The sequence below is a fragment of the Chelonia mydas genome, chromosome 1, assembly GCF_015237465.2.
Source record: "Chelonia mydas isolate rCheMyd1 chromosome 1, rCheMyd1.pri.v2, whole genome shotgun sequence".
Classification (NCBI taxonomy): Eukaryota; Metazoa; Chordata; order Testudines; family Cheloniidae; genus Chelonia; species Chelonia mydas.
The window spans coordinates 324,467,571-324,495,272 of record NC_057849.1 but is presented as its reverse complement, the minus strand read 5'-3'; the positions used below and the strand labels follow the sequence as shown (position 1 = coordinate 324,495,272).

The 27,702-nt window shown below is 39.6% G+C and overlaps 1 protein-coding gene and 1 long non-coding RNA gene across 31 annotated transcripts in view; one reads left to right on the top strand and one right to left on the bottom strand.

The window, feature by feature from the left end:
• MAGI2 (membrane associated guanylate kinase, WW and PDZ domain containing 2) overlaps positions 1–27,702 on the top strand; it is a 1,127,025-nt gene that overhangs the window by 1,047,809 nt on the left and 51,514 nt on the right. For 15 of the 30 annotated variants that reach the window (XM_037889230.2, XM_043552288.1, XM_043552277.1 and 12 more), the window contains 4 exons: positions 10,960–11,145; positions 14,252–14,426; positions 18,954–19,194; positions 20,253–20,396. In XM_037889230.2, coding sequence (XP_037745158.1) covers positions 10,960–11,145; positions 14,252–14,426; positions 18,954–19,194; positions 20,253–20,396 — 746 coding nt within the window. Of the gene's footprint in view, positions 1–10,959; positions 11,146–14,236; positions 14,427–18,953; positions 19,195–20,252; positions 20,397–27,702 lie in introns of all 30 variants that reach the window. The other 15 variants (XM_043552267.1, XM_043552300.1, XM_043552293.1 and 12 more) reach the window with 1 other exon arrangement.
• LOC122466752 lies at positions 649–26,986 on the bottom strand. The gene is made up of 3 exons (XR_006292520.1): positions 26,859–26,986; positions 13,640–13,646; positions 649–682 (listed from the first exon to the last, which is right to left on the bottom strand). It is a non-coding gene; the product is annotated as an uncharacterized LOC122466752 (long non-coding RNA).

The following is a 27,702-nucleotide window of genomic DNA, read 5'->3' as shown; positions in this document are numbered from 1 at the left end:
GGCCCACATATATTAAAGAAAGTGGTGTGGGAAGCATTCTGCATGCTCTGTGCTCCAAAGATATTGCATGGCCAGGTGAGCAACTGAAACCTGAGAATTTTCAGTAACATTAGCAGTCTCTTTTGTCTCACTTAAGCGTTTAAAATTGTTTCCCTTTTTTTTATTTTGTAGGTTTGTCATTTGCCTTGAACAACCAATTTTAGCTTCAAGCTTTATAGAGAAACCTAGTTTTGCAGATTAAAAGGCAAACAACCAGCCAAAAAATAAACTCTTAAAATAAGTAAAAATCGAAATGGAAAACTAGATTCTTTGCTCATAAATCACAAGTATGTTCCACTGTGTAATCACATTGCAGGTGGTTTTTCATTGCTGTTTTCAAAGATATCCAGGCAGGGATAGATGGACATCTTACATTTCAGATTTTCAGCTCTTAAAAGCTTGGAGATTTGTCAGAGGTGAATCTTTCTCCTAGGTTTCAGAGTAGCAGCCATGTTAGTCTGTATTCGCAAAAAGAAAAGGAGTACTTGTGGCACCTTAGAGACTAACAAATTTATTTGAGCATAAGCTTTCGTGAGCTACAGCTCACTTCCAATGCATCCCGATGAAGTGAGCTGTAGCTCACAAAAGCTTATGCTCAAATAAATTTGTTAGTCTCTAAGGTGCCACAAGTACTCCTTTTCTCCTAGGTTTGGATCCTGAGGCACCTTGTTACCCACTAAGAAGTACAGGTGAAGTGCGGGCACAAAGAATAGTCTCAGATCTCATACACACAGGTTCATCAGTCAGTCAGTAAAGCTGTTCTTTATCTCAAAACCCCAAGGAGTTCAAAGAAACTCTAAGTCTGAAGTTAACTTTTTTATAATACTATTTTCTGTAGTCATTCAGATGCTTATCTTGAATTTTATAGGTGTCAGTTAAGCCTGCATTTTGTGAGAAACCAGAGACCTCTGTCTGGCTGTCTCTTATTTAGGTCTGCTTTAAGACATGTTATAAATCTAATAGTCATGGGCACATAGTGGTCATAGAATCATAGAATATCAGGGTTGGAACGGACCTCTGGAGATCATCTAGTCCAACCCCCTGCTCAAAGCAGGACCAATTCCCAACTAAATCATCCCAGGCAGGGCTTTGTCCAGCCTGATCTTAAAAACCTCTAAGGAAGGAGATTCGACCACCTCCCTAGGTGATATGTCTTCATGTTTCAGCAGCACCTCCTTTGATGCTATACTGGAATAAGAAAACCATCACAAATGTTCACAGAACCCACTTGGGGCCTTTTTGACGTATTATTTTCTTTACAAAAATGTTTTTGGTAATTTCTGTACTGAAGCATTATTTACATTTTATAATTATGCTGATTCTCACAAACTTGTGCCTGGCACAGTAACATTGTCTCGAGCATCACCGCTTCTCCGATTTCTCTGGAAATAGTTAATAATACTTAATCTCCACACATAGTTTACTGGAAACTCTTGCTAAAGAAATCAGTATGTTAGGTGCTTTACAGATAATGAACAAGCTCCATTCTTGGAAGAATTTGCAGCCCAAATACACACATACACAGAAAGACAGGAGTGCCCAGGACAACAAATGGAGTGGATGACTGATTACATTCAGCATGTGTTGGTTCCACAATTTTTTGTGAAGAAGTTTGCCCACACTTTACAGTAGGGAGAATTAAGAGCTATAGGCCTTTTGGAAGGGGTTTATTGTGAGGAGATCACTCTGCAATAGCTACACTCTCTTTTTAGTGTGCTTATCACAGGATTTCAGGGGATCGACAGAACCAAATACCAGTCAAACTGATCTTTTTTTATTTGAGAAACCTTATAAAGAAGCCTGACTTGCAATAACAAGGAAAACAATGAAATGCAACTGCTTGCACTGCCAGAATGAAGTGATTAGACTTTATATTTTTATAAATGTGAGAAAACACTGCTAGTAAGTGTTTATTAACACTAGGCAAGCTTACCTCCTTCCCTCCTCCCCCCGAACAGATCACTAGGTTGGTCCCACCCTACCTGCCAATTCCCACAGATCAGTTGGAGGCCAAGGCCTTCTGTGCACAGGTTCAGCAAGCATGATGGGGTTGTTACAGAATTTAAGTTAATTCAGTAAATAACATTACAGATTTTTACATTTATTATATTCTCCAAATTAAAACCTGATGTGCTGGGGCCTGTTGGTTGAATGAAAACTCTTGCACCTATAGCGAATTGAGGACACAATAAATATTCATGTGATCAACTGTATAAGCATATTAGAAAGGACAGCTGGCTCAGGAGGGCTCATTTGCTTGGTTTAGTTTCTGTTTCCATTTACGTTAAGAAAATATGGCAAGAAGTTATTATCTGCCAGAGGATTTAATAGATACAGTAGAGGTTTCATTTTTTTCCCCTTCATGTGATCACTTCTGATATTTAACTATTGTACAAGAATAAATGTGAGAAAATAACCCAGTGACTTTTTATACAATGCTATTTCAACTGTTGGGGGGCGGGGAGTAGAGAGGAAATGAGAGAACATTACATGTATAGATGCAAGAAACATTACTTGTTGGTAACACCTGCTTGTAATGTTCAGCTGTTTCTAGGAGGCATGCTGAGAAATTTCTTGGAGCGCAGTATGGCTCTTGTGAATGGCTCTTGTGAATCTGAGTCAGTTTATAAAGAGAGCAAGAGATGGAAAGAAAAGAGGGAAAAGCAGAATTTTATTTAGCACCTAGGGTCTATTCTGGCCTTGTATATGCGCATCGAGCTGAAGCAAGCATATGGATCATAGCATATAACCAACTCCTGGATTTTTATTGCCCTTTCTAAAACATTAAATAAAAAAAACCTTTTGTGGCAGAGGTACAAAAACATGGCTTTGGACTAGTTTTATCTTTAAAACATAGAAATATTATTAAATATCTTTAAAAATAAAATAGTTTACAGATGGCTGTAAATAAATCAGTTAACTAAATCAGATCTTCCACAATTTTTTTAATCAGTGTTATGTTAAAAATATGTCCTATCCCTTTGACTCCTAAATTCAGAATTCAAGACCTCTCTTGATTTTCCTTAAATTTGGTTGGTGCTAGTCATTACACTGTACCAGGACAGACATCGAGCACTGGTATAGCAGGGGTCCGAGGCCAATTTGTACTCCTAAAGCAAATGCTTCAGGTTGGCCCCTTCAGTGACTTCGTTAGCCAACTTCAAAAATTCTGCAAACATTGCAGAGATGCCACCCTCTCTAATTTTTTCATAGTCATTCTGATTTTAATGTAATTATGAAATTAGTAATTCGGGTTTAAATCTACTAATTTTGCAAGCTGAAGCATGTAAAAAAATACGTGTGTGTCATGCACCATCACTCGGGTCCAACAAACACAGCAAATAGAATGGCCGCTGGGGCATTCTTCTCCACTGCGCCCTGTGGCACATGCACAGACCGCACAGTGTGGGTCTGATAGTAGGCAAGCCATGGAAAATTTGAGTGGGGTTGAAATGCTTTTGGATTCACTGCCCAAGCCATAGGCTGCATGTTGCATTCTAACTACTGCATGTGGACCGTGCTGGACCAGCAGAGTCCATAGGGGGCAGTTGGAGCGCAACACACAACCTGTGGCTTGTGCTATGAATCCAGCACCACAAAACCCTGCTGACACTAGCCTCAGCTTGCCGCCTATCAGGCTCTTACTGCACAGTCTGGGGGGGAGAGAAGCTGGAGGGGCAGGAGGAGGCCTTGGAGGAGGCGGAGGAGGAGCGGTGGCAGAGGAGAGAGGGTATGCAATTGAGGGGGGGGATTATCCCAGGAAGGAGGTCCAGCCCCAGGACTGGCCAAGGTAATTAAAGGCCTAAACAGCACAGGAGGGCAACTTTCCTAGGACAGTTCCTCCCCTTCTCCCTGTTTGGGGGTGGGAGTCAGGGGCACAAAGAGGGGGGATGGGCCCGTTACAGGTTCCCAGAAGTCAAGCCTTCAAGCAGGCACTCATTTTTACAAAAGGGGCAGTAGAAACGTCAGGTCCCTTGTGAGCACATTTGTCAGCATCCACGTCTGTAAGATTGCTGTGCCCCAGTGCAAGCTTCCCAGTCCACTTTGGGATCTGGGGTTATGGCTTCACTCACTGGGTGGATAATTTTTTTAATGGGAAAGGAAAATACAATTTTTTTCACTAACCCCAATCAGCATGATAAAGGGCATGTGTGTGGATTTTGTGCCCAGGGTAGTGAATTTTCACAGTAATTGTGCAAAGCTGCTAAGGTGGCACTATTAATATTTTACTGGTTACAAATGTATTTGATATTCAGTATTTACTCAGAACCCTTTTTGACAGACCCTCTATCACGGACACTAAATAGAACATTACAATGTAAATACATTAAAAATTGTAGGTTGCTCTGGGAGTGCAGTTGCTAATTATAGTTTGTCTTGTTCACTGAACTAGTTCTATTTTGTAATGGTTCACTTAATTACAATATGTGACTTTTTTTTTAAAGGGAGATTTGTTTTATAGGAACCTCGTTGCTGGCATGGTACCACATCTAAAGTACCAGCTTTGTTTTATTGTTTGCCTGTTTGGTTATGTAAGTTTCCTATGTTACTACAATTTTCTTAAACTTTTACAGACTTTTAGCAACTGCATCTCACAATGCCAATTTTCTGCAAATGTCACTAAAAGCAATAATTTTCTGACATAACAGACTTGTAAAGTGAAAACGGAATTTTTTCTCTAATCCAAGTCTGGTTGTATTAGCCTGTTTTGCTGAGGGTTACCTACAGCAAACTAGCAAGGTAGTTAGAGCAAAGAAAGTTAAGCGAGAGAAATGGCAATAGCCGAAATGAAAGGACAACTATCAAACTCAGCAAATAATCCTTACTAGCTATAATAAGATTATTTGTTTTATGATATGATAAAATACATCATCTTACTTTTAATAATTTATTTCGTTTTGAAGTGCTTGGCAAGTTAGGATAATTGCAGCCACCTCTAGGACAGAACATGGCAGTTGCTTAACAGCGTAGAGCAACACGGCAAAACAGCATAAAGCTGCTACCCTACAAAGAGGTCTACAAGCACAAGCCCTATTCCCTGACCAAATCAATGGGACACTGTGGGGTGGTTAAGGGCCTGTGGTTTAGGATCCTTTTGCAGGATTGAGGCCTCGCTCAGGAAATAAAATAAAGTATCAAACTGAAATTGCAGTAAGGGCTAGTTCCTGCAAGGTACTGATTAGCACTCTAGCACAATTCAGTCCAACACAGCTTCAGCCATGTGAGTAGTCCCATTGAAGTCTATGGAACTACTCACGCAGTGAAGCACATGCTGAAGTGTGTCACTGGATCAGAGCCAAAAAACTCAGCACCTTGCAGGATTGAGCCCTAGATGCTCAACACCACTGAGTGAAGGCAGAGGAACAGCATGGTCTGAAAAATAAATAAATGTATTAACGGGACCTGAAGAGCTTAAATACGACTATCACGTCGAATCAACTGCCACATTTTGAGAAGACTTCAGATTAATGGGGGGGGAGGGGCAAATACACCCACCTGAAGAGAGAGAGCATATTTCATATATTATTGTTACATTAATTTCACATATTCCTAAATATTAACCATACACTGACCTATATAAAGCATATATTTCATCATGAATTTTCACCCATGTAGGTTATACACTGTGGGATCTGATAACACAAAGAAAGTTACTTACCCTCAAAAGAAAGCTATATAGGATCTTTTATAACTCTTTACAATGGGATGAGCATGTATTCATCCACATCCAAAGGGAATGAAAATAAAGTGGGGCTCTTAAAACCATGTGTCACAATATTCCCCCATGACTGCTGCAGGCTTGGACATCTGCAAAATATGAATTACAGTCTGGCTGCTGCAGTGATGAGAGATAAGAAGACAGAATTCTCTTTGCAGAATGTGTCTCAGACTACAGAGTCACTGTTGTTCAAAAGAAAAATATTTGGAGAGTTGCTTCCACTTAATTCCTTATACAAAGGCGTGAACAGACTAGTAAAGAACTTCAAAGACCAGTGGAAACATTCATTCCCCTGCTAAAGTGTTTTGTGCACTTTTTTTAAGCCATAGGTTCCAAATTGTTTTGTTTGGACAAAAGTAACTGTCAAGAAGCGAATTAAGAAAAAAAATAGCAGTTTAACAAAAGCTTAATTAATTAATTAATTAATTAATGGTACATATTGGAGAGAATCTTACAGAGAATCCCCCTTCCCCCACCAAAACCTCCCCAGCTGGATATCAGGTGACAACACAATGTACCAAAGAAGCATCAAGATAGAAGCATTACATCATCAGAACAGAACTCTCATTGCCTTTTTTCTACCTTGTTAGGCAGGACACTGTTTCTAACAGCTGCCGAAAGTCACTTTTTCCCATTTAACACATAGCACTTAAGTGTAAAAGTTTTTCAATGGTGTGTAAACCTTTAAGCAAAAAACCAAACTCACCTCTGCCTCCCAATTTACAATTAAATTAGACTTATTTCTCATGTCCAGTAGCCTTGTTATCTCCAGCTATGGTCTCATCAATTGAGCAGCATCAGGCCTGGTTACTGTTTGGATGGGAGACCTCCTCGGAGTAGCTTAGTGAAGTTGTGTTAGTTATTCAATAAAAGGCACTCTTTCCTCTGAATCAGTACCAAACCAGTGACCCTGCATAGCTTTATGGGACCCTATGCTATTGACAGTATCATCTCTAGGTTAGCAATGGCAAGCATAGGAATTTTAGCCAGGGTGTTCTAGCCAAATTCCAGCCTAGATAGTCAGAGTACTTTCTTCCTACTTAAATTCCCCAAAGGGGGCTGCTTTGCTTTCTGATCTTAACTGTTGTATACTATTGCTCTGGTAATTTGATACAGCTGTGGCATTCCAGGCCAGAGGTGGCCGCATTTCACTCACAGGTTAAATTATTATTGTAGATGCAGTATATAGTTTATGAAGTGATTTGATGCAAAAGGTACTTTATAAATGTAAATTATTTCACTGTCAAGTTGCTGTTTTATTCCTTTTGGATATCTAGTCTTCCATCAGTATACACATGTGGAAGTTATGAAGGTATGCAGAATAAACTCTGTATTTTTGTACAAAATGAGATTACTCATAATTTATTAGATTTTTAATGTAAAGAAAGGTTTCAAACAAAGTGCCACCCTGTGGGTACTTATTTCCCAAGCAACAGTGCATTCTGCAAGTACCTGAGTTCATAGAATCAGACGATTAGGGTTGAAAGAGACCTCAGGAGATCATCTAGTCCAACCCCCTGCTCAAAGCAGGACCAACCCCAACTAAATCATCCCAGCCAGAGCTTTGTCAAGCCAGGCCTTAAAAACCTCTAAGGATGAAGATGCCACTACCTCCCTAGGTAACCCATTTCAGTGCTTCACCACCCTCCTAGTGAAATAGTGTTTCCTAATATCCAGCCTAGACCGTCCCCACTGCAACTTGAGACAATGGCTCCTTTCTGTCATCTGCCACCACTGAGAACAGCCGAGCTTCAGCCTCTGGAACCCACCTTCAGGTAGTTGAAGGCTGTTATCAAATCCCCCCCACATACACACTCTTCTCTTCAGCAGACTAAATAAGCCCAGTCCCCTCATCCTCTCCCCATAAGTCATGTGCCCCAGCCCCCTAATCATTTTTGTTGCCCTCCACTGGACTCTCTCCAATTTGTCCACATCCTTTCTGCAGTGGGGGGCCCAAAACTGGATGCAATACTCCAAATGTGGTCTCACTAGTGCCAAATAGAGGGGAATAATCACTTCCCTCGATCTGCTGGAAATGCTCCTACTAATGCAGCCCAATATGCCGTTAGCCTTCTTCTTCTAATTGTGACAGTATTACTAAAGCTATAGCTAAATTTGTATTCTTGACTGAAGCATAATGTTAAAGAAGCACACAGTCTGACTCTGGATTGAGTTTCAGAGTAGTTACCTGTATCTTCAATTCAGAAAAGTAATGATTTGCTGCATTTCAGAAAGGGCTCGAATGGCATGAATAGTGTTTTCCTCAATAATAGAAAGAAAAGTTGCATTGGGGGTTTGTGAATTGTGATTGCATAAAAGATGTGCAAGGTGAGTTTGTACAATCACCTCAGTGAATCTTTATAAAAGGAAAGGGAATTTTAACTTTGTTTTGTGGACACTGTGTATTCTGAACACATCACCTGTTAACAATTCATTTTATACTAGCAGTGAATGCTAAGATATTTGTAAAAATGTTTGTAAATGTATCTTTTTCTCTGTACAGTTCTCTTTAGTTGCTAGGATAAAAAATATAGATTTTAATAAAGAAAACAACAATAAAGCAATTGTTTTTCTGTCCCAGTCTTTTAACATCCAAATAATGGACCAGATCCTTAGCTGATATAAATAAACATAGCTTCATTACTTTTGTAATCTAGTCCAGTTCTTTAAAAAGTAGTTTAGGGAGGCCCAATAATAACTAGACCATCTAAATTTTAGGAATCATTGTTGGTTAAATTTGAGTTAAAAAACAAAGCACATAATGAATAGTAAATTCTAGGGTTTGGTTTGTTTACAAGTTTAAAACCTTTTTATTTTGCAAGTGTCATTTTCAGGAGTTATTAGGTTTTAAATCAAAGCAGATAATTTTTCTAAAAGACTAGATAATTATAGTACTCATATGCAGCACTAATGACCTCTTCCATACAGGTTGCTCCATTCAGATTTGACGCTAAACTTCAAACTACACTGTTGACAATGGCAGAAATACAATGGTCTCTTTCAATGTTTTGGAGACTGAGGCATCTCTTGAGAATTGGCCGTAGGAATTCACGCTGCTCCTTTATTGCTGTGGTGCTGGCTGATGTCCAGTGGCCAGTAGGAGGCCTTTTATTAGCAGACTGGATGATAGCCAGCCTTGAAAATATTTAAACCTTCTGATCGGTTGGTGGTGCAATGTAATCAGCAAATGACTCAGATAAGATTGTGAATTGTGACTCGCCATCAAAGGACATCTTTTTTAAAAAATCAGGAGGAGATTTTGTGTTTAACCCTACTTCTAAAATTTGGGATTCTGGAAAAGAAATCCTGCCAGTTTAATCCTAAACCTGGAACCGTTAATAATAAACCACTTAGTTCTCCTCAGGAACTATTGGCTGCCTTACTCTTCGGTGGGAGGAAGGATGGTCCAGTGGTTAGGCCATGAACTTGGGAAGCCATAGGTTCAAGTCATTCCTCCACCACAGACTTCCTGTATGACCCCAGGCAAGTCACTTAGCCTTTCTGCCTGAGTTCCCCATGTGTAAAATGGGGCTAACAGTACTTCCCTACCTTACAGCGGTGTTGTAAGGATAAAAGCAGACATGGTGGTGCCCAGACATGTGGTAGTGAGTGTCATATAAGTATAGTATAAGAAACAGATAGTTCCTTAGCCACATAGATTTTGAATAGAAATCCAGTTGTCCAGAGATGTAGAGATGCTTGTTATCAGTAGTTACCTGCCCTTTGCATATGAATAACACGATACGACTGAGTAGCTCTTTACCAAACTGTTCCGGGTACATCTCTGGAATAAAGAAAAAGGGAAAATTATGGGTTACAGCCCAGTGAAGGAGTTGTTTTGCATGTTGGAAAGGATAAGTGGGATTTGGAACTGCATAGTGCACCTGATTTCTAGGGGCAACAAATTATTCCCCCACAAAATGCAAACCCTGTAACAATGAGAGCGGGTTGCATTGCTGTTGTGCCATGTCCATGGATCATCATTTCTGTATTTCACGTCTTGGCTGGCCTCCTCAGCAGGCCTGAAAGTCACATCCACTCTTGATGTAGCTGAAAGGTGGGCAAGCAGCAAGTGGGCAGGAGGAGAAAGCCCAGAGGGCTCAGATACCATGCAGATGGGCTTGAAAAGGGGAGCTTTCCAACAGCCAGGTCTGCTGAAGAGGGAGGAAGGTGGTGAGACTGAGTTATTCTGTGCTAAGGGTGCTAAGACGTAGGTATCGAGTGTCTGGGAGACACTCAGCATAGGGATAGGAACAGTTAGACAAATTACTTTGGCATGAGTGTGTGTGTGTAATGGAAAGGGAGAAAGAAGTGAGATTGGTGAGTGTGGGCTGAGGGACAAGAAGAGAAAGAAATAGCTGTAGACAAGAGATCTAGTGAATAAGCAAAGTGATCTGAGATAAGAAGCAGAGATTGCGTAGCAAGAAAAGATGGGAAGAGAAAGAGCTGGGAAGAACATTGGGAAATAGGGAAAAGACACAGAACAAGAAAATGTGAGGGGGAGAATGAGACGGAACACAGAAAGAATGAGCGAATGAAGGGGAAGGCAGCAAAGCGAGAAGCAAGTTTGAGCTGAAAATGTTATAAGACTACACTTTACGTTTGTGCCTATGCATACTGCACATACATGTTACGCTGTAACCGTACATTCGTCCTGACATGTGAATATGGAAACGCAGTAAATCCCTGGTATGATTTGCAGTATCTTGAATGCATCTATTCAAATGATTTTCCGCAGTAAAAAGTATGTTTTGACTATAAAGAACATAGTCTCTAGGTTGCACTTTTATAATAAAATCTAACAATAAAAGAAATTCTGTACACTGAGAGGTATGTGGCCAGGTGTGATTACTGTTTATTGTGCAAAATTTAAACCTTTCACTGTTGCTTTCTCCTGCCATTCCCCACATCTGTTTGTTTCGCCCACTTGTAGCATCTTGTCATCTGCCAAGTTTGTAAGCGCTCTGAGGCAGGACTGTCTTTGTGCTTCATGTCTGCACAGCATCTGACACAAGGGGGTACTGAACCCTCACTGGGGCCAACAGACACAATAGCAATACAAATAATAACTGGCTCTGTGCACCTGTTTCTTTGTTTTTAATTTACCTGGGAAATTCTTGAAAATGTGGCCATCTGTTTGTCTGTGGATACCACTGCCTACTGCAACATTTGTTAACTATAAATATTTTTTCCCTGTCTAGCTGTACCCCATAAAATAGGGAGGATAATTGATGGAAGTCCTGCTGATCGCTGTACAAAACTAAAAGTCGGAGACCGGATCTTAGCTGTGAATGGCCAGTCTATTATTAACATGCCTCATGCAGATATTGTGAAGCTAATTAAAGATGCAGGTCTTAGTGTAACACTTCGCATCATTCCTCAGGAGGGTAAGTAATTGAGCCTTAAAGCCCAGGAAGAAAGTTATGTTACCTCCAGTTAGTTTGAAGCGTTTTTGTTTTGAAGCTTATATACGCAGTACATAAAGGTTACAGCTGCAACCCTAGAACTAGCTAGAATATTATCTGAATTCTTGAAAACAATCTAATTGTGGATGTATGTTTCAAAGAACTTCAAGAAACCTGATGGCATAGGGAGTACTGCAGTGTGTGTGCTATAGACTTGTGGAAGAACTGCCTTCTGACATGGGTGTAAAGTACTCACTAAAAGGTCTGATTTTGAGCTCACTCCTTTTTATATGATTGAACTCCACTGACTTCAATTGAGTTATTCATTATTTTCACAAGTGTAAGAGAACAAAATCAAGTCCTTAGCCAGTGGGAAATAAGTGACTCACAAACTGTCATCTTGTGTATTCATTTATACCTGTAGTGAGTGACTGCAAAAATGAACGTAAAATGCCACCACTGGAGTAAAGGGAGAAATTTGATCTGATACTGCTTTGCACATATATAAGTGACTATGCAAGTTAGGGGAGAACCAAGCTCCAAAGGGCTCAGTTTGTCAGATGCAGACAAGGTAACAGACTCATTATTGTTGGCATCACCCTACAAACCAATCAGTGCAGTTTCTTTGATGTGAGCTTCGTGTAATTTAAGTTGAAAGAGCTGCAGTACTAGTATATGAATTCCACTGCATTAATGAAACTGTGACTTTAAGTCCCAGGAGCAGGATTCTAGTGTGAATAGGAATGTCAAATACAGAAAGCAATGAGATTACTTGCTGATCTGTGTGCTATTTAGATGATCTTCAGCTCTGTCGGTGCTCTCAGCTTAACTCATACTGAATATAATGCTCTTCTACTAGTATATCGAAGAAATTGGCAGGCACTGGCCCAGGATAACGCTACCCCTACTTCAGTGTGAAGAAACACCTAAATGTACAGGAAGAGCACAGGTCATCTCCTCTTAGCAGATACTCCGTAAAGCATTCACCCATTCCAAATAGCAATTAGATCCATACGTCCAGTTCAAATTTGTTCAGACTCTTCCTTTTGTTCAGAAAGAGATTTAAAGTTAGTGGCATACATTAACCAGAGATCTGTTTTGTAAACCTCTTCAGGCATGGGTTATATAGTGTATAATCCATGCTGTGCCATTTAAAGCAGCCTTGTATAGGCATTTAGCTAACAAAAAGGTATACTAGCAAATAGGTCCACCCCAGTGACACTGGTTAATTTACATAGAAAAGAAAAAGCAGAGGCACATCTGAAACGTTGAGTGCTGCACCACGGGCAGACTCTGGAGCTGCTGGTTCTAGAGGTTACAGCAACAGGTATCATGAGACTTGGATTCTGTTCCTGGTTCTGCTGCTGACTCACTGACACTGGGCACGTACTTAACCTCAAATGTCAGTTTCCCCATTAATAAAAAGGGGTAACAGTATCTAAAAGCTTTGTGAAGTGCACTCAGGTGAAAAGTGCTATAGAAATGCAAAGCACTAGTATTAATGTATGATTTGACTGGTGTCTATGAGTGTCTGGCGTAGGCATGAGGGATCATATTTTCAAACCAGCCTCCGAAATTTTGAAGCACAAATCACACTTGCACATGCAAACTGTGCTGTTAGACATGTAAATATGCAATGTACACACACCGGTGCTGTTTGTGCCCTCAGCCTCAAACTTTTTGGATGCAAATTTAGAGGTATTTTTGACAATTTGTCCTAAATTAGACCAAAAAATTAAATGATCCTAAAAGTATCAAACTTTGAAAATAGTCATAGGTATAAAATAATCAAATGTTATGGAAAGTTGAATAAATAGGCAATAGGAAATTGTTAAATTAACAAAAAAGCCCTAGATCAAATTAACTAGTTAATAGTAATGCCACTTAACCTTACAAAAAGAACTAACAATGGCTCAATAGACAGCTGTTGAGGACAGTTTGTGTGTGTGTGTATATGTACATATATATAGATAGATAGATATAGATATAGATATAGATATGAGTCTAGAAGTACCTGTGTGTGTAAGGGTGTGTGTGTTTGTATTTATATATTACACACACAGCAACCCTTTTAAAACATGTGCTGACTTTTTCACTGATCAGTTTGAGTCAGATCGTGGCCCCACTTGTCCAGCTGCAAATGGGAGGAAAAGCCCACTCATGTCCCTACACCAGCTATGTACATTGTGTGTAGTAGTACCTAGGAATAAGTATCTTCTGCAGAGCTGCTGTATCCCCTCTTGTGCTTGTGAGCAGAGCCCAGGCACTCTCTCCCTCCTGCCCAGCCCACACACACATATAAATGTACATCCCAGACATTAGGGGAAATAATCTGTACCATATATAAGCCTAGTGCAGGGTATTGCTTCTTCCCTCAACCTGGAGCAAGGGGAAACCTGGAGGCAGATTGGTCTCCCTTGCTTGTGGCGAAGCCACAGTCTAGCACTTTATTTGTATGCTGTATGCCTTTCCCTACCCTTCTTCTTTTTAGATATTGGGTTTTGGGGAAAGGACTGGGTTTCTACAATGTACAGTTGTAGAGCTCCTAGGACATTTTGCATGCTGTTGTGATACAAATGATAATGAGAGTTGGTTAATATGTATTTATAAAGGTTGGTTCCACTGTCCGTTACCCAACCTGACAGCTCAAAACTCCGTTTGACTTCAAAAGTAGCAGGAGCAAACAAAGGCATTTTACATCTTGTTGCAAAGTTTGTCATCCCATCACTGTAATGAAAGCAGGAAGATTCTTCATTCTCCCCAAATGAAAAGTTTCCAAATATCAATATTTATAAGCTTTTAAAAGAAACTATGAACCACAGCAGCTCTTTGCCCAGTTCAGTTGAGTTTTAAATGACAGATGTGTCAGCCAGAGTTGTAAAAGTGACCAAGATTACAGATCTCAGAGATCAAATGAAGTCCAGTAGGTTTAGATGTCTTAAAATCTAATTATGAGCCAAGATAATAAAAGCAACAAAACATAAATAATTGGAGGTAGAGTGTTACAAAAATTATTATTGTCTACCTTTGCCCTTTATTAAATGCCACACTGTGACAGCTCTTTAATCTCCAGCTTCCCATTATGCAGAGCTGAACAGTCCAGCTTCAGCACCAAGCTCAGAGAAACAGAGCCCCATGGCACAGCAACACAGCCCGATGGCTCAGCAGAGTCCAGTAGCACAGCAGAGCCCTGTAGCACACCACAGTCCTGTAGCACAACCACCACCTCCACAACCTCTCCAGTTACAAGGACATGAAAACAGGTAAGAGCAGCTGCTCCCCATTCTGCTTCCTTTAGGTACAGTGTGAGACCTGATCCAATCGAGCTTCTCTCTGTTTCTAACTACTGTGACCTATCATGTTACCTGTTGCCAACATTCGAGTGGCAACATTTATAAAACATAAATTGTGGGTCAGATGAAACTGAAAAGTGTCGTTCACCTACATGTGTGAGAGACGTCGGTCTACACAAGGATCCAAACTTTCCCGAAACAGGGAGCGCTGTGTTCAAACTTCAGATTCTCAGAACTATTTACTGGCATGATATTTTTTGCCAGAGAACTAAATTATGTTCTAGTATCTCTTGCTCATAACTTCACTGCTAATAAACTTCATTTTTATGTTCCTGACATTTGCGAAACACATTTATGTCAAGTATGCTCTTGGTGAAATGGCCTTCTTTTTAACCCTCACACCTACCTCCATGTCTTCTGCATGGTAAAGCACAGTTGTCAATACAATATTTTTCAGTTCGACAACAGATTTTATCTACAGCAAATTGATTTTTCCCCAGCTGATTTCTCTCAATACATGTATTTTTTGTGTGTATACAACTTAGTTTATCTGTGAATGAAATGATACAGTGTATTACTTAGTAGGCTGAGAGGGAATCTAAAGTGTTGTGACCAGCTACGTTAAGACCAGAATGTATTTGAAATACATTTAGGTTGTGGAATAAAACAATAGTTCTTACATTATGTGATTTTCCATCAACATTATTTTGTCATTGGATTAATTTGGGGCTTGTCAAATAAAACTGATTACATTGTCAGTCTTTATGCTAAATGTGACTGAGTAATGTACCTCAGCCAGACCATGACCCATAAACAATAAATGCCAGTGCCAGAGTCTCTGCATTTTATTGTAGATCAGGTTCTATGCCCTGTAAGTCACCTGTGCTTAATGCACAAATCCTATTTACTAGGGCTGTCAAACAATTAAAAAAATTAATCGTGATTAATCACGAGATTAAAAAAAAATGTGATTAATGGCAGTTTTAATTGCACTGTTAAACAATAATAGAATACCATTAATTTAAAGATTTTAGATGTTTTCTACATTTTCAAATATATTGATTTCAATTACAGCACAGAATACAAAGTGCACAGTGTTCACTTTATATTATTATTTTTATTACAAATATAAATCGTATTTTTCAATTCAACTCATGCAAGTACTGTAGTGCAATCTCTTTTTTGTGAAAGTGCAATTTAAAGACGTAGATTTTTTTTACATAACTGCACTGAAAAATAAAGCAATGTAAAACTTTAGAGCCTGCAAGTCCACTCAGTCCTACTTCCATGCTGATGACAGATGCATGGAAGCATGTCCTCTGGAATGGTGGTCGAAGCATGAAGGGGCATACGAATGTTTAGCATATCTGGCACGTAAATACCTTGCAATGCTGACTACAAAAGTGCCATGCGAACACCTGTTCTCACTTCAGGTGACATTGTAAATAAGAAGTGGGCAGTATTATCTCCTGTAAATATAAACAAACTTGTTTGTCTTAACGATTGGCTGAACATGAAGTAGAACTGAGTGGACTTGTAGGTGCTAAAGTTTTACAATGTTTTGTTTATGTATGTAGTTATGTCACAAAAAAATCTACATTTGTAAATTGCACTTTCACTAAAGAGATTGTACTGTAGTTCTTATATGAGATGAATTGAAAAATACTATTTATTTTATATACCTTTTTTGCAGTGCAAATATTTGTAATCAAAAATAATAATATAAAGTGAGCCCTGTACACTTTGTATTCTGTGTTGTAATTGAAATCAATACATTTGAAAATGTAGAAAAACAGTCAAAAATATTTTTAATAAATTTAAATTGGTATTCTATTATTGTTTAACAGTGTGATTAAAACTACAATTAATCATGATTAATTTTTTAATCTAGTTAATTTGTTTTGAGTTAATCGCTTGAGTTAACTGTGATTAATTGACAGCCCTAATATGTACTTATCCAAAATGCCTTTCTCCTCCATTTCTACCAGTGTCACCAATATAGATATTTCTTGGGAGTAATGGATGGGTTTTAAATTCTGGTCCCCAGTCGTCTCCTGCACTGCAGGGACACTGGGTCTCATGTAGCTGGGGAGTCTTTCCTCTCTCTTATGCACATAGTGCATGAGATGGTGCTGCCAAGAGTTCATAGAATCAATAGAATATCAAGGTTGGAAGGGACCTCTGGAGGTCATCTAGTCCAACCCCCTGCTCAAAGCAGGACCAATCCCCAATTTTTGCCCCAGATCTCTAAATGGCCCCCTCAAGGATTGAACTCACAACCCTGGGTTTAGCAGGCCAATGCTCAAACCACTGAGCTACCCCCCACCCCGAGTTGAGTTCTCAGCAGACTCCCCTGTGCTACACCACACAGGAACAGACAGCCCATGTGCCAGATCGCAAGGGCAGTCTGTGAATTTTGGCCCTGATACCCATACATTCAGTGGCATTGCAACCATGCAGCGGGAGTGGCGCTCCAGTCCATACTGTGTGAGTGACCTGCCATACTGATTTAATTCAGGGCCACTGTTTAAAAAGGGGTCAAGCCATGCCCCCTTCCCAGCTCCATGGCCATTTTGAGCAAGTGCAAAAACATGGAGTAAGCAGCGATGATTGCACCCCCACAGTCGCGCACTGACTTATACAGTTTTTCAAGTTCCTTTTCCTTACATTTCATTAGACACTTGCCTGACAGTGCCAGCTCCAGAAAGATACATGCTTCTCTTAAAGTAATAACTGTAGAACCCAATCCTAAAAATGCTTTTCAAGCCCCATCAGAAGTCCCAGTGACCGGCACAATACTCGATAATAAATGTTTGCAGGATTGGGACCTTAGTTTGTGACTTATAAACTATAAAGTTCTTAAAGGGTGTTCTGTCCACTATGTTACTGAATATCCAGTAAGATATATGCATTAACACACCTATTTACATATTCAACAAGAAATATTATTGTTACAACTTGTGTATAGCATAGCATCATCCTCTGGAATACTGATATGCCAGTATATTGTGAATTTGTGTTAAGTTGTCCAGTGTTCCAGAAATAATTCTGTTATTATTAGCTGACATTGGGCAGTATTTTACCCATTTTTAATATTACAATTTGTTTATATAGTCATTCACCAGAAAAAGTTGTTGTTCTGTATCAGTCAGTCCAAATACTAAGTCATATTTAATATTTTAAAAAGACAAACAATAAATTTACTTTTCTTATTAAACAGACTCAATATTACAATAAGCCTAGATTCTCTATGTCCTTGTAACATGGAATCACTATACTAAAGAAGCAAAGAAGAAAAGAAGCTTTGATATAAAAAAGCAGATCCCATTATGAATACTTTGTACACGTTTTAATAGTATATGTGTCAGGTCTATGTTTGCAATCTCTATGAAAATAATTCAAGTTTCAAATCATTTTCCCTCTTATCTCTGTTTGGAAATAGAGCTAGGAATGGCTAGTTTACAGAAATGTATACTGTAGCAATAAAGCATATACATTGCAGCCTAAGACAAAGCCATCTAACACATTATTCAAGTTATTTCCAGGGAGAAATGAACAAAGACAGAAAACAATGCTCGCATTAATTTGCATAACTAAGCATTTTCCTTGAAAACCAAGTACAGATTCCCTTTTCATGGTGTGAGTATTATTACTAGGTACACTGAAGCTTTATTAGAGCAGAGCCTGAAATACACATCAGACAAAAAAGACTGTTAGGATCTTCTTTCAACTAGTTAGCAATTAAAACAATATTTATATAGTATTAAGTCCTTATTAACCAAATTCTGTTTCCTTCATTCATAAATGTGCAGCACATTCTAGATCTGTATTTAAATCATAGAATGGCTTACTCGGAATTGCTACTATAAGATCTTGCAGGATACTACATCAATGATTTCTTTCTATTAGCCAGATTATGGCTGGTACAAAGAAAATGTCCATTTCTGAATTTGAGAGCTCACCAAAAAAAAAAAAAAAAAAGCTTTTACAGTAGTAAAATATAGAGGCTGTAAACCTCTGAATCTCTTCAATATTTTAAATCCTTATTTAGTCTACTGCACTCTGAGTTCTGGAAAAGCAATAAACAAATTCAGTCTTTTGCTTTGTATTATATTTTCTTGTGTGACATTTGGTCTTTGGCTTAGACAAGGTACATCAGAGTCAGGACTCCTGGAGTCTGTTCCTGTCACTGCCATTTAGGGCCCTGATCCCACTGAGGTCTATGGGGAAATTATACTTTACTGCCTTGGTCAAGTCACTTAGGGCCAAATTTTCAAAAGTAATCTCTAATTTAAGATACCTCAATTTTTGCCTTGGAAAGCTCATCTCAGCTGCACCATTTGCCTCTCAGTGAAGCCCAGTTTGACACAATTTTACAGCTGTTCAGTTGCTTTTTATCTCTCACTATTGCATTTAATGCCTTTCTGCAAATTCTTTTAGCATTGTTCAGCTTTCTGAAATTTTAAAGAACTAAAATAATCATTCTAACTTACTCAGTTATAGGTCAGAAGTAAAAGCAAGACAGGATGTGAAACCCGACATCCGACAACCTCCATTTACTGACTACAGGCAGCCTTCAGCGGACTATAGACAGCCTCCGTTAGACTACAGGCATCCTCCAGTAGTGGATTACCAGCAGCCACCACCTCTGGACTACAGGCAGCCACCTTTAATAGATTACAGACAACATTCTCCTGACACCAGGCAATATCCTCTGTCAGATTACAGGCAGCCCCAGGTACAAAGTGAAATAATCACAGCTCTGAAAGCAGGGTCTTTATATTGACCTGAACATTTGTATTCTGATTCCAATTTTTTTTTGAAGAAATTAATTCCAACTTCATTCATACCTGTAAAGTGCTGTTATTTTTACACTAAAATAACACTATTTATAATACTGTTGTTATAGCTGCAAGTCGACTATTTTTTATGTTTTGGAGAGTTCAAACAATGATGAGAAAATGCACTTTCCAGAACATTATTCTTCTCCAACCACTGTATACCAGCAGCATAAATAGTCTCTTACCACGGGCTGTGCTTTAAAGGCACAATCCAGCCCTAAATCAATAAACTCTGGCTGTATCCAGGTCACATGGAATTTCTACATAAATTATCATCTTTCTGTCACTGTAGCAGACATACCTTATTTATAATCAGAAAAATTACAAATATCTCTATGACTTTGTGTCTGAAAAGGAAACTTCTCCTTTTTCAGAAGATCAATCTTGTATGTGTTTGGACTTGATGTGAAATAATCTATGTGAGCAGAAACAATCTATACACAAATTAGCCAGATGTCTCTTTTTACACAGAGCCCAGTCTTGCAATGCTTATTCCCAGAAGTAAGCCTTATGTTTGATTTGAATGGGAATGTTCTTGAGAGTGGTGTTTACTAATGGGTGTCAGGATTGAAGGATCTGGTGCAAATTTGGGTTATAAAATCTCCCCCTTTCCTTGCCTAAGGGATGAAAAAGCAGATGTCAGAAAGTTTATTAAATCAAGAGGCACATGGTCTAAGTTTCAAGAAGTCCTCGTGAAGACCACATTCCTAGGTCAACCCCCTATAGAGTTCACTTCTAGGGCCATATTTTCAAAGCAGGCACACATGCTGTTTCCATGTAAATATGTACATACCTGTTTGTGTAAAAATATATATTTCAAATGACTTCTTTGTACAAGCATATTGGATAATTCCACATTCAAACATATGTTCAAAGGGATTGGTTGTGTTTTTTCCTTAATGTGCACAAATCCATTCACATAGTTAATTTGTTTTTACTCTCTGTGTCTATACAGGATTTTGATTATTTCACTGTTGACATGGAGAAGGGAGCCAAAGGGTTTGGATTTAGTATTCGAGGAGGAAGGGAGTACAAAATGGATTTGTATGTGCTGAGGTTAGCAGAAGATGGGCCAGCAATAAGAAATGGAAGGATGAGGGTGAGTAATTTAACTCTTCTGAAACAGCTCCATAACGTAAATTCTAAGGGATATTTTTTTTCAGAAGATTTTGTGCACTGCATGTAAGAAACAATTATATTTTGTGACAAGATCAGATAGAAATCGTATAATACTTGTCCAGAGAAGGACAAACACTTTTATATTGTTAAATGGCCTAACAAGAGCTGAAGAAATTACATTAAATAGACAGTAGGTCTAGGTAATTTATTTGTGGATTGGATATGTCATTTTTGATTGCTTTTGTCATAAACATACAGCTACAGGTAGCACAAAATCCCTCCTTTACCTATAAAGGGTTAAGAAGCTCAGATAACCTGGTTGGCACCTGACCAAAAGGACCAATAAGGGGAGAAGGTACTTTCAAATCTGTGGGGGAAGGTTTTTGTTTTGTGTTTCTTTGTGTTCTCTCCGGGACAGCGAGGAACCAGGGCAGGGAAACTACATCTCCTAAAGCCATACCTGAACTAAGCAGCTAAGATTACAAATTGTAAGTATATGAAGGAAATGCGTTAGATTATCTTTTGTTTTAGCATGTGAATTTTCCCAAATAAACCTCCCTCTTAGCCTAGGGAAAATTCACACACTAAAACAAAAGATAATCTAATGCATTCCTTCCTATTACTTACAATTTGTAATCTTAGATGCTTAGTTCAGGTATGGCTTTAGAAGATGTAGTTTCCCTGCCCTGGTTCCTCGCTGTCCCGGAGAGAACACAAAGAAACACAAAACAAAAACCTTCCCCCACAGATTTGAAAGTACCTTCTCCCCTTATTGGTCCTTTTGGTCAGGTGCCAACCAGGTTATCTGAGCTTCTTAACCCTTTACAGGTAAAGGAGGGATTTTATGCTACCCTTAGCTGTATGTTTATGACAGCTTTGTTTTGCATTTTTCTCCATATTCTTTCATTCATATCTAGACATCTTAGAAACTCCAAGGAATGAAGAGTTTGTTGCTTTCTTAATAAAAATAATAGCAGAGTAATTATTTATTAGTAGTCCAAATACAAAGACAAGGTGATTTAGTATATTGGACAATGGATTGGGTATCAAAATACCTGGGTTTTAATCCTGGCTCTTCCAGTGTGCGCTTATGACCTTGAGGAAGTCACTTCACTTCTGTCTCACCTCAAATTGTTTCACCCAGTTCAATTCTAATATCTTTTGGTCAGGGACTAACTTTCACTATTTGTTTGTATATCACCTAGTACAATGGAGCTCCAAACTCAGTTGAAGCTTCTAGGTGTTGTTATAATATAAATAATAATAAAAACCACAGCAGTGCACTGAGTGTGACAAAATTGCAAAGTTAATTTAGGAAATTCCACATTACTTTAAAAATGTGTTATATATAAGAGAAAAGAAAGTGGATCAAGATATGTGCTTTGGGTCTGTCCAGCTGTTGTAGTGAAGAGTTTATCTGAAGAGTAGGTATAAACTCATCTACACTTGCACTTTAATACATAACAATTCATTGAGTGCACAAAAAAAGTGTGGGGAAAGGCAACCATGACAGTACAGTTAGACCAAGAATCAGCACAAACTTTCCCTTAAAATATAAAACAAATGCCTACTATTTGCTCCAATATTTAATTAAAAAGATGGGAAATGGAAAAATAGTGCTATGCTAGAAAGAGAATGGCTTGTTGTAATGCTGCAGTTCTGAATGAAATTCTGCCCTCACTTGCATCCCATGCAACCGCAACAAGTCTACTTTCTGTCTTGAAAGAATACGGCGGTCTAACCATCCTAATACAAAGTTAAAGGTGAAAAATTTCATCACACAAGTCAGGATTTTCAGAAATTTTGTTATGGTCCATGTGTCACTGTTAGCTAGCACACTTTGCACATACAGTTTGTAAAACTCGATTTGGTCCTGGAGTATGCATAAGCCACAAAGCCCGTGGCATTGTGAGCTTTCCTGAAGAGGAGCTACGGAAACACAGGCCACCCAACAACTTCCCTTCCACTAGGAACCTAGAGCCAGCCAGCACTGCCCAATAAATGAGAACCACTGCCTAGCTATATATAGAGTATGTAATGTATGTAATATAGCGTATGTAATGTAGGTGTGAGTTAACATTGACTTCAGAATCATATATTTTAATGTTTTTCCTTGTGTTTTCATTTGTTCCTTTAGGGCTATATTATCATAGTTCATTGTACTTAATAAAAAGTCATAACCAGGATATATGATATTAGCCAAGGTGTAACTAATGGTGAGGAAAGCAGTAGAGCTCTTCCTTTACAGTCAACTCTGGAAGTCATATAGTTTAGGGCATATGACCGATATTACAGAGCCATGAAGGATGGTGCCTTTAGAGAAGCATCATTACAGGTAATTTCCTGTATTTAGCCAAAGATCTGACCAGTAAAATTATATGCATAATTTGAATAGAATAATCTCGTGAGTATAAAATAGACCTTATAGTCACTGAGTGAATACTACTATATCCATTTTAAACAAGTAAGGACAGTAAGCCAGTTCATGGCTCTTTTCAGTCTCATTGGGAAATATTTTATAATATTCCATGAAAAATACTAATTTCTTTTCTAAAATAAATATTAAAATGTATCTAATTTTTTAGTTGTTATACAAAGCCAACTATCATGGTTACTGGGCACGCCATGCCTTAGACCCCTTTTTGTTCTTTGCAAGTGCACTCATTTGGGGACCTCTTTGGGTGGAACCATGCTAGACCGGATCTCTGGGCTACATTCCACCACCACAATCCTCCGCTTACCAACCATGTTAACCCCACAGGCTCAGCTGAGTTTGGCAACTGTAAGCCCTTTATCTCTGGGGACCAGTGACCAGCTGATTAAAGTGACTCAAAAACAGCTTCTTCAAAACAAATTTGTTTGCCAAAAGGAAGATAGCATCCAGGAAAATGGGTTTAAACAACAAAGAATCCTACAGAGAGACGGGGAGGTGAGGAAATGTCTTTTATTGGACCAACCTTCTGTTGGTGAGATAAACAAGCTTTTGAGCTTACACAGAGCTCTTCTTCAGGAAGCTTAAAAGCTTGTCTCTCTCACCAACAGAAGTTGGTCCAATAAAAGGTATTACCTTATCCACCTTGTCTCGCTAATATCCCGAGATCAACACAGCTACAACACTGCATACAAAGAGTCCTGTACACCTATCCTTACCTAAGCTTAACCTCTCTATTCAGAGCTCAGCTAAGGACAATTTATTCCCATCTCTGGGTTGTGGGCGTCAGCCTTCTTGCTGCAGGACCTGCGTTTCTCTATCTGCCAGCGCCTTCTCTCCAGCTGCTGCTACTGACAGCCCACTTAGCATCCACTTCTTCCCTATGCCAGCATCTTTATGGTTTAGGATTCCCTTTGGTCCTAGGCTTTCAGTCTTGAGAAGAGTAAACCATGCCAGCCTGCTGGAAGCCAGGCAGGGGCATTTACCAATTAATAGCTCCGCGCATCGTTCCCTTAAAGAGCTTTATCTGTCATTTTCCTCTTTGCTTCCCCTTTAACAACCTCCTTGGGTTTAACTCCTGGCAGTAAGGCAGGATAATAGCAAAGATAAATTGAGGTTCATACGATACTTTTAAAAAATAATATGCATAACTGTGTCATTCGCCACACCAATCAAGTCAAGAAAGGAGAAGTTAAGGCTGGATATGCCATTGTGAAGAATATGTTAAGATACAATTGACCGTGTTAGGGATTTAGGCCTGCTCTACATGTAAAAATTTTACCAGTATAACTGTGTCAGATAGGAGTGAGATTTTTATCATTATATTTATTCAAAAGTCCCTGGGTGGGTGCAGTTATACTGGTATAACAGTGACTTAGGGCTTGGCTACACTTGCAAGTTAGAGTGCATTAAATCAGCCCCAGGCACCCTAACTCCTGAGGTGTCCCCATTGGCAAGGCACGTAGAGCGCCTGGACTCTGCAGCTGGAGCGCTCCTGGTAATCCACCTCCACGAGAAGCATAACGCTTGCTGCGCCCCGGCTGAAATGCCCGGGTGTCAGTGTGGAAAACGTGTTGCATTACTGCGCTGTGATTGGCCTCCGGAAATGTCCCATAATCCCCTGAAGTCAAGTGGCCACTCTTGTCATTGTTTTGAACTCGGCGGCAGGCATGCGGATATCCCCTTTCAAAGCTCCATTTCTGACAGCCGGCTGCTTTTCTGCTCCGGGACAAAGCAACCATTACTGTGGAATGCTGCTGCTGTGAGTGGGGGGGTGGGGGTGGGGAGAGGGGTCTGCTGCTGTCTGAACTTACAAGCCCAGGGAGGCAGTGGGGGGCCAAGAGCAATGGGAAGGGGGGCCAGGGGAAGCAGCAGGGCACAGGGGCTATGGGGGTGGGTGGGAATAGAAGTGCAGATCCCCTGAAACTGTGACAATGATATTTTCTTTATTTTTTCTAAAGGTTCTAATCCAGCAGAGTACTTACACATGCTTAAGTCCAAGCCCTTGAGAGTTCCATGGATTTCAATGGGACTACTCACATGCTTATAACTGAGCATTTGCTTAACAGTTTGCTGAATTGGGACCTTAATGTCAAAATATATTATGATAAATAATAAGAACTGGAAAGAACTATTAAACTTTGTAATGTTAATGGAAAAAGAGGGGCAGTTGTGAAACTTCAATCCCAATTCAAGTTCCTAAACTTCAGATCCAAACCCAAGCCACTTCACAAGAGCACTGAGAGTTGGAGTTCTGAACTGGCCCATCATAAAAATAAACCTGAGCTGTGAAGTTGAAATCCGGATCTAGATCTGATCGTCCTCATGTTTCTGAGTTGTCTGGATTCTGTGTCCTAGTCTTGGGTCCATGTCTAGTTAAAATTGAATTGTAAAGAGAAAATGGAATTGTAAGTAAGCTCAGAAACGTGACTTGAACATCCCTGTTAACTAGGTTGGGCACAGGAGATTAAGCACAGAAATCTGTTTTAATTTACTTTCCAAAACACTATCCTCCTGCCATGAAATCTGTTTGTACAGGTTTGCTAACGATGCCCCATAGTCATCATTCTGTGGTATTATAGATACCAGAGGAGTCAGATGCCAGAAGAGACATTATAGCCACCACAGGGGTTAGCAAGAGATTTCTGGTACTTCTGATGCCTAAGAGAGCCAGTGTCTCCCTATAAACCCAGAAGAGAGAGTGGATTCAAATGGACAGGAAAAATAATTTTATACGGTTAAATTAGAGCTGATTCCTGATATAATTATTGGGTGCTGATATTATCACAAGAGCTCTAAAAGATCATATCAAAGGATTGGTTTGCAAATATCTCTGTTCTTCAAATCAGTGATTCTCAACCTTTCCAGACTGCTGTACCCCTTTCAGGAGTCTGATTTCAGCCCCTGGAGGCGGGGCTTCGGCTTCAGCTTCAGCGTGTATCCTGGCTTCGCAGGGCCCCTGCTTGCCACCTCCTAATGCTGGCCCTGCATATGCAACCCCCCTAAATTCATCCCATGACCTCCCCCTGGGGGCCACCACTCCAGATTGAGAAACGCTGATATAGTATATAGAGCAGTATAAGTTAGTTATTATCTAAATGAAATTTTAATTTGTACTGACTTCGCTAGTGCTTTTTATGAAGCCTGTTTAGGCAAATATCTAGATAAGTTGATGTATCCCCTGGAAGACCTCTGCATATCCCCAAGGGTACCCGTGCCCCTGGTTGAGAACCACTGCTTCAAACTGATATAATACACCCATGCAATACAGAGCTTCTTCATGTGTAGCTGTCTTTTAGAACAGTCTCCATGTGCTATTACATAGTATTGTAAAACATGACATCAAAAGTAGCTCTAGAAATCAAAACTGCTTTGTCTCTTGAGTACCTGCCATGAACCCCACTGCATACCACCAGAACCTTTCAATTGTGCCCCCGCCACTATCAGCAGTTACCAGTCGCTTCTGCCCAGATCCTTCTCAGAAGTGCTGCTGCCAAGCCAGTTATCCCCCATTCTCTGTTTGTTCATTTGGGCTTTCTTCCCGAAGTGTAGCACCTAATATTTGTCTTTGTTGAATTTCATTTTGTTATCTACAGCCCAGTTCTCCAATGTATCAAAATACCTTTGAATTTTAGCTCTATCCTCCAAGGGTTGGCAACCCTCCCCACCCACCCCCCAGCTTTGTGTCATCTGCAAATTTGATCAATATGCTCTCTAGACCTACATCCAGGTCATTAATAAAGATATTAGTTAACACTGGCTCCAGAACAGATCCCTGTAGAACCCCACTCAAGACCTCCTTCCGATCTGACATCATTTCATTAATAGTTACTCATTGTTTGTGGTTGTTAAATGAATTATGTATCCACTTAATGGTAGTTCTGCCAAACCAGCATTTCTCCAGCTTACTTATCAGAATGTCATGTGGGACTGTACCAAAAGCTCTGCTAAAGTCCAGGTATATTATGTCCACCACATTCCCCCTCTATCCACCAAACCAGTTACCCTGACAAAGAAAGAAATCAAGCTGGTTTGGCATGATTTGTTCTTAGTAAATTCATTCTGGTTGCTAGTGATTACCTCTTCATCCTCCAGATATTCGCAAATTGAATGTTTTATACATTGCTCTAACAGCTTCCCAGGTACTGCGGTCAGGCTCTCAGGTCTACAGTTCCTCAGCTTTTCCTTTTTATAATTTTTTAAATGGGCACTATGCTAGCCCTTCTCAAGTCTTACGAGACCTCTCCTGTCATCCAGGAGTTTGCAAATATTATTGCCAATGGCTCTGAGATTTCTTCAGCCAATTCCTTTAGCACTCTGGGGTGAATAGCATCAGGCCCCACTGACTTGAATTCATTCTCATTAGTCAGAAGATATCTGACACGTTCTTTACTTATCATGATCTTCATCTCTTCCCCTTATTGTCTGTGGTAACTTCGCTAGTCGTCTGGTCACATGTTACTTTTTGTGAGAAAACTGAAGCAAAGTAGGCATTGAGCAGCTCTGTCTCCCATTACCAGCTCACCTTCTCCAGCGGGCCCACACCATCCCTGATCTTTTTTTTTCATCTGACGTATTTGTAGAACCCCTTCTTGTTGTCTCTAACATTTCTTGCCAGCTGTAACTCATTATTTACCTTGGCTTTTCTGATTTTGTCTCTACATGCTCACGCTATTTCCATATATACTTCCTTGGTGACATGTCCCTCCTTTCATTCCCTGGATGTATCCCTTTTGGGTTGTAGATCGCTAAAAAGCTCCTTGTGCAGCCATAGTGGCCTCCTGTGGCTCTTCTTATCTTTCCTCTGCATTGGAATAGTTTGCTGTTGAGTCTCTAATACTGTATTACATCTTTT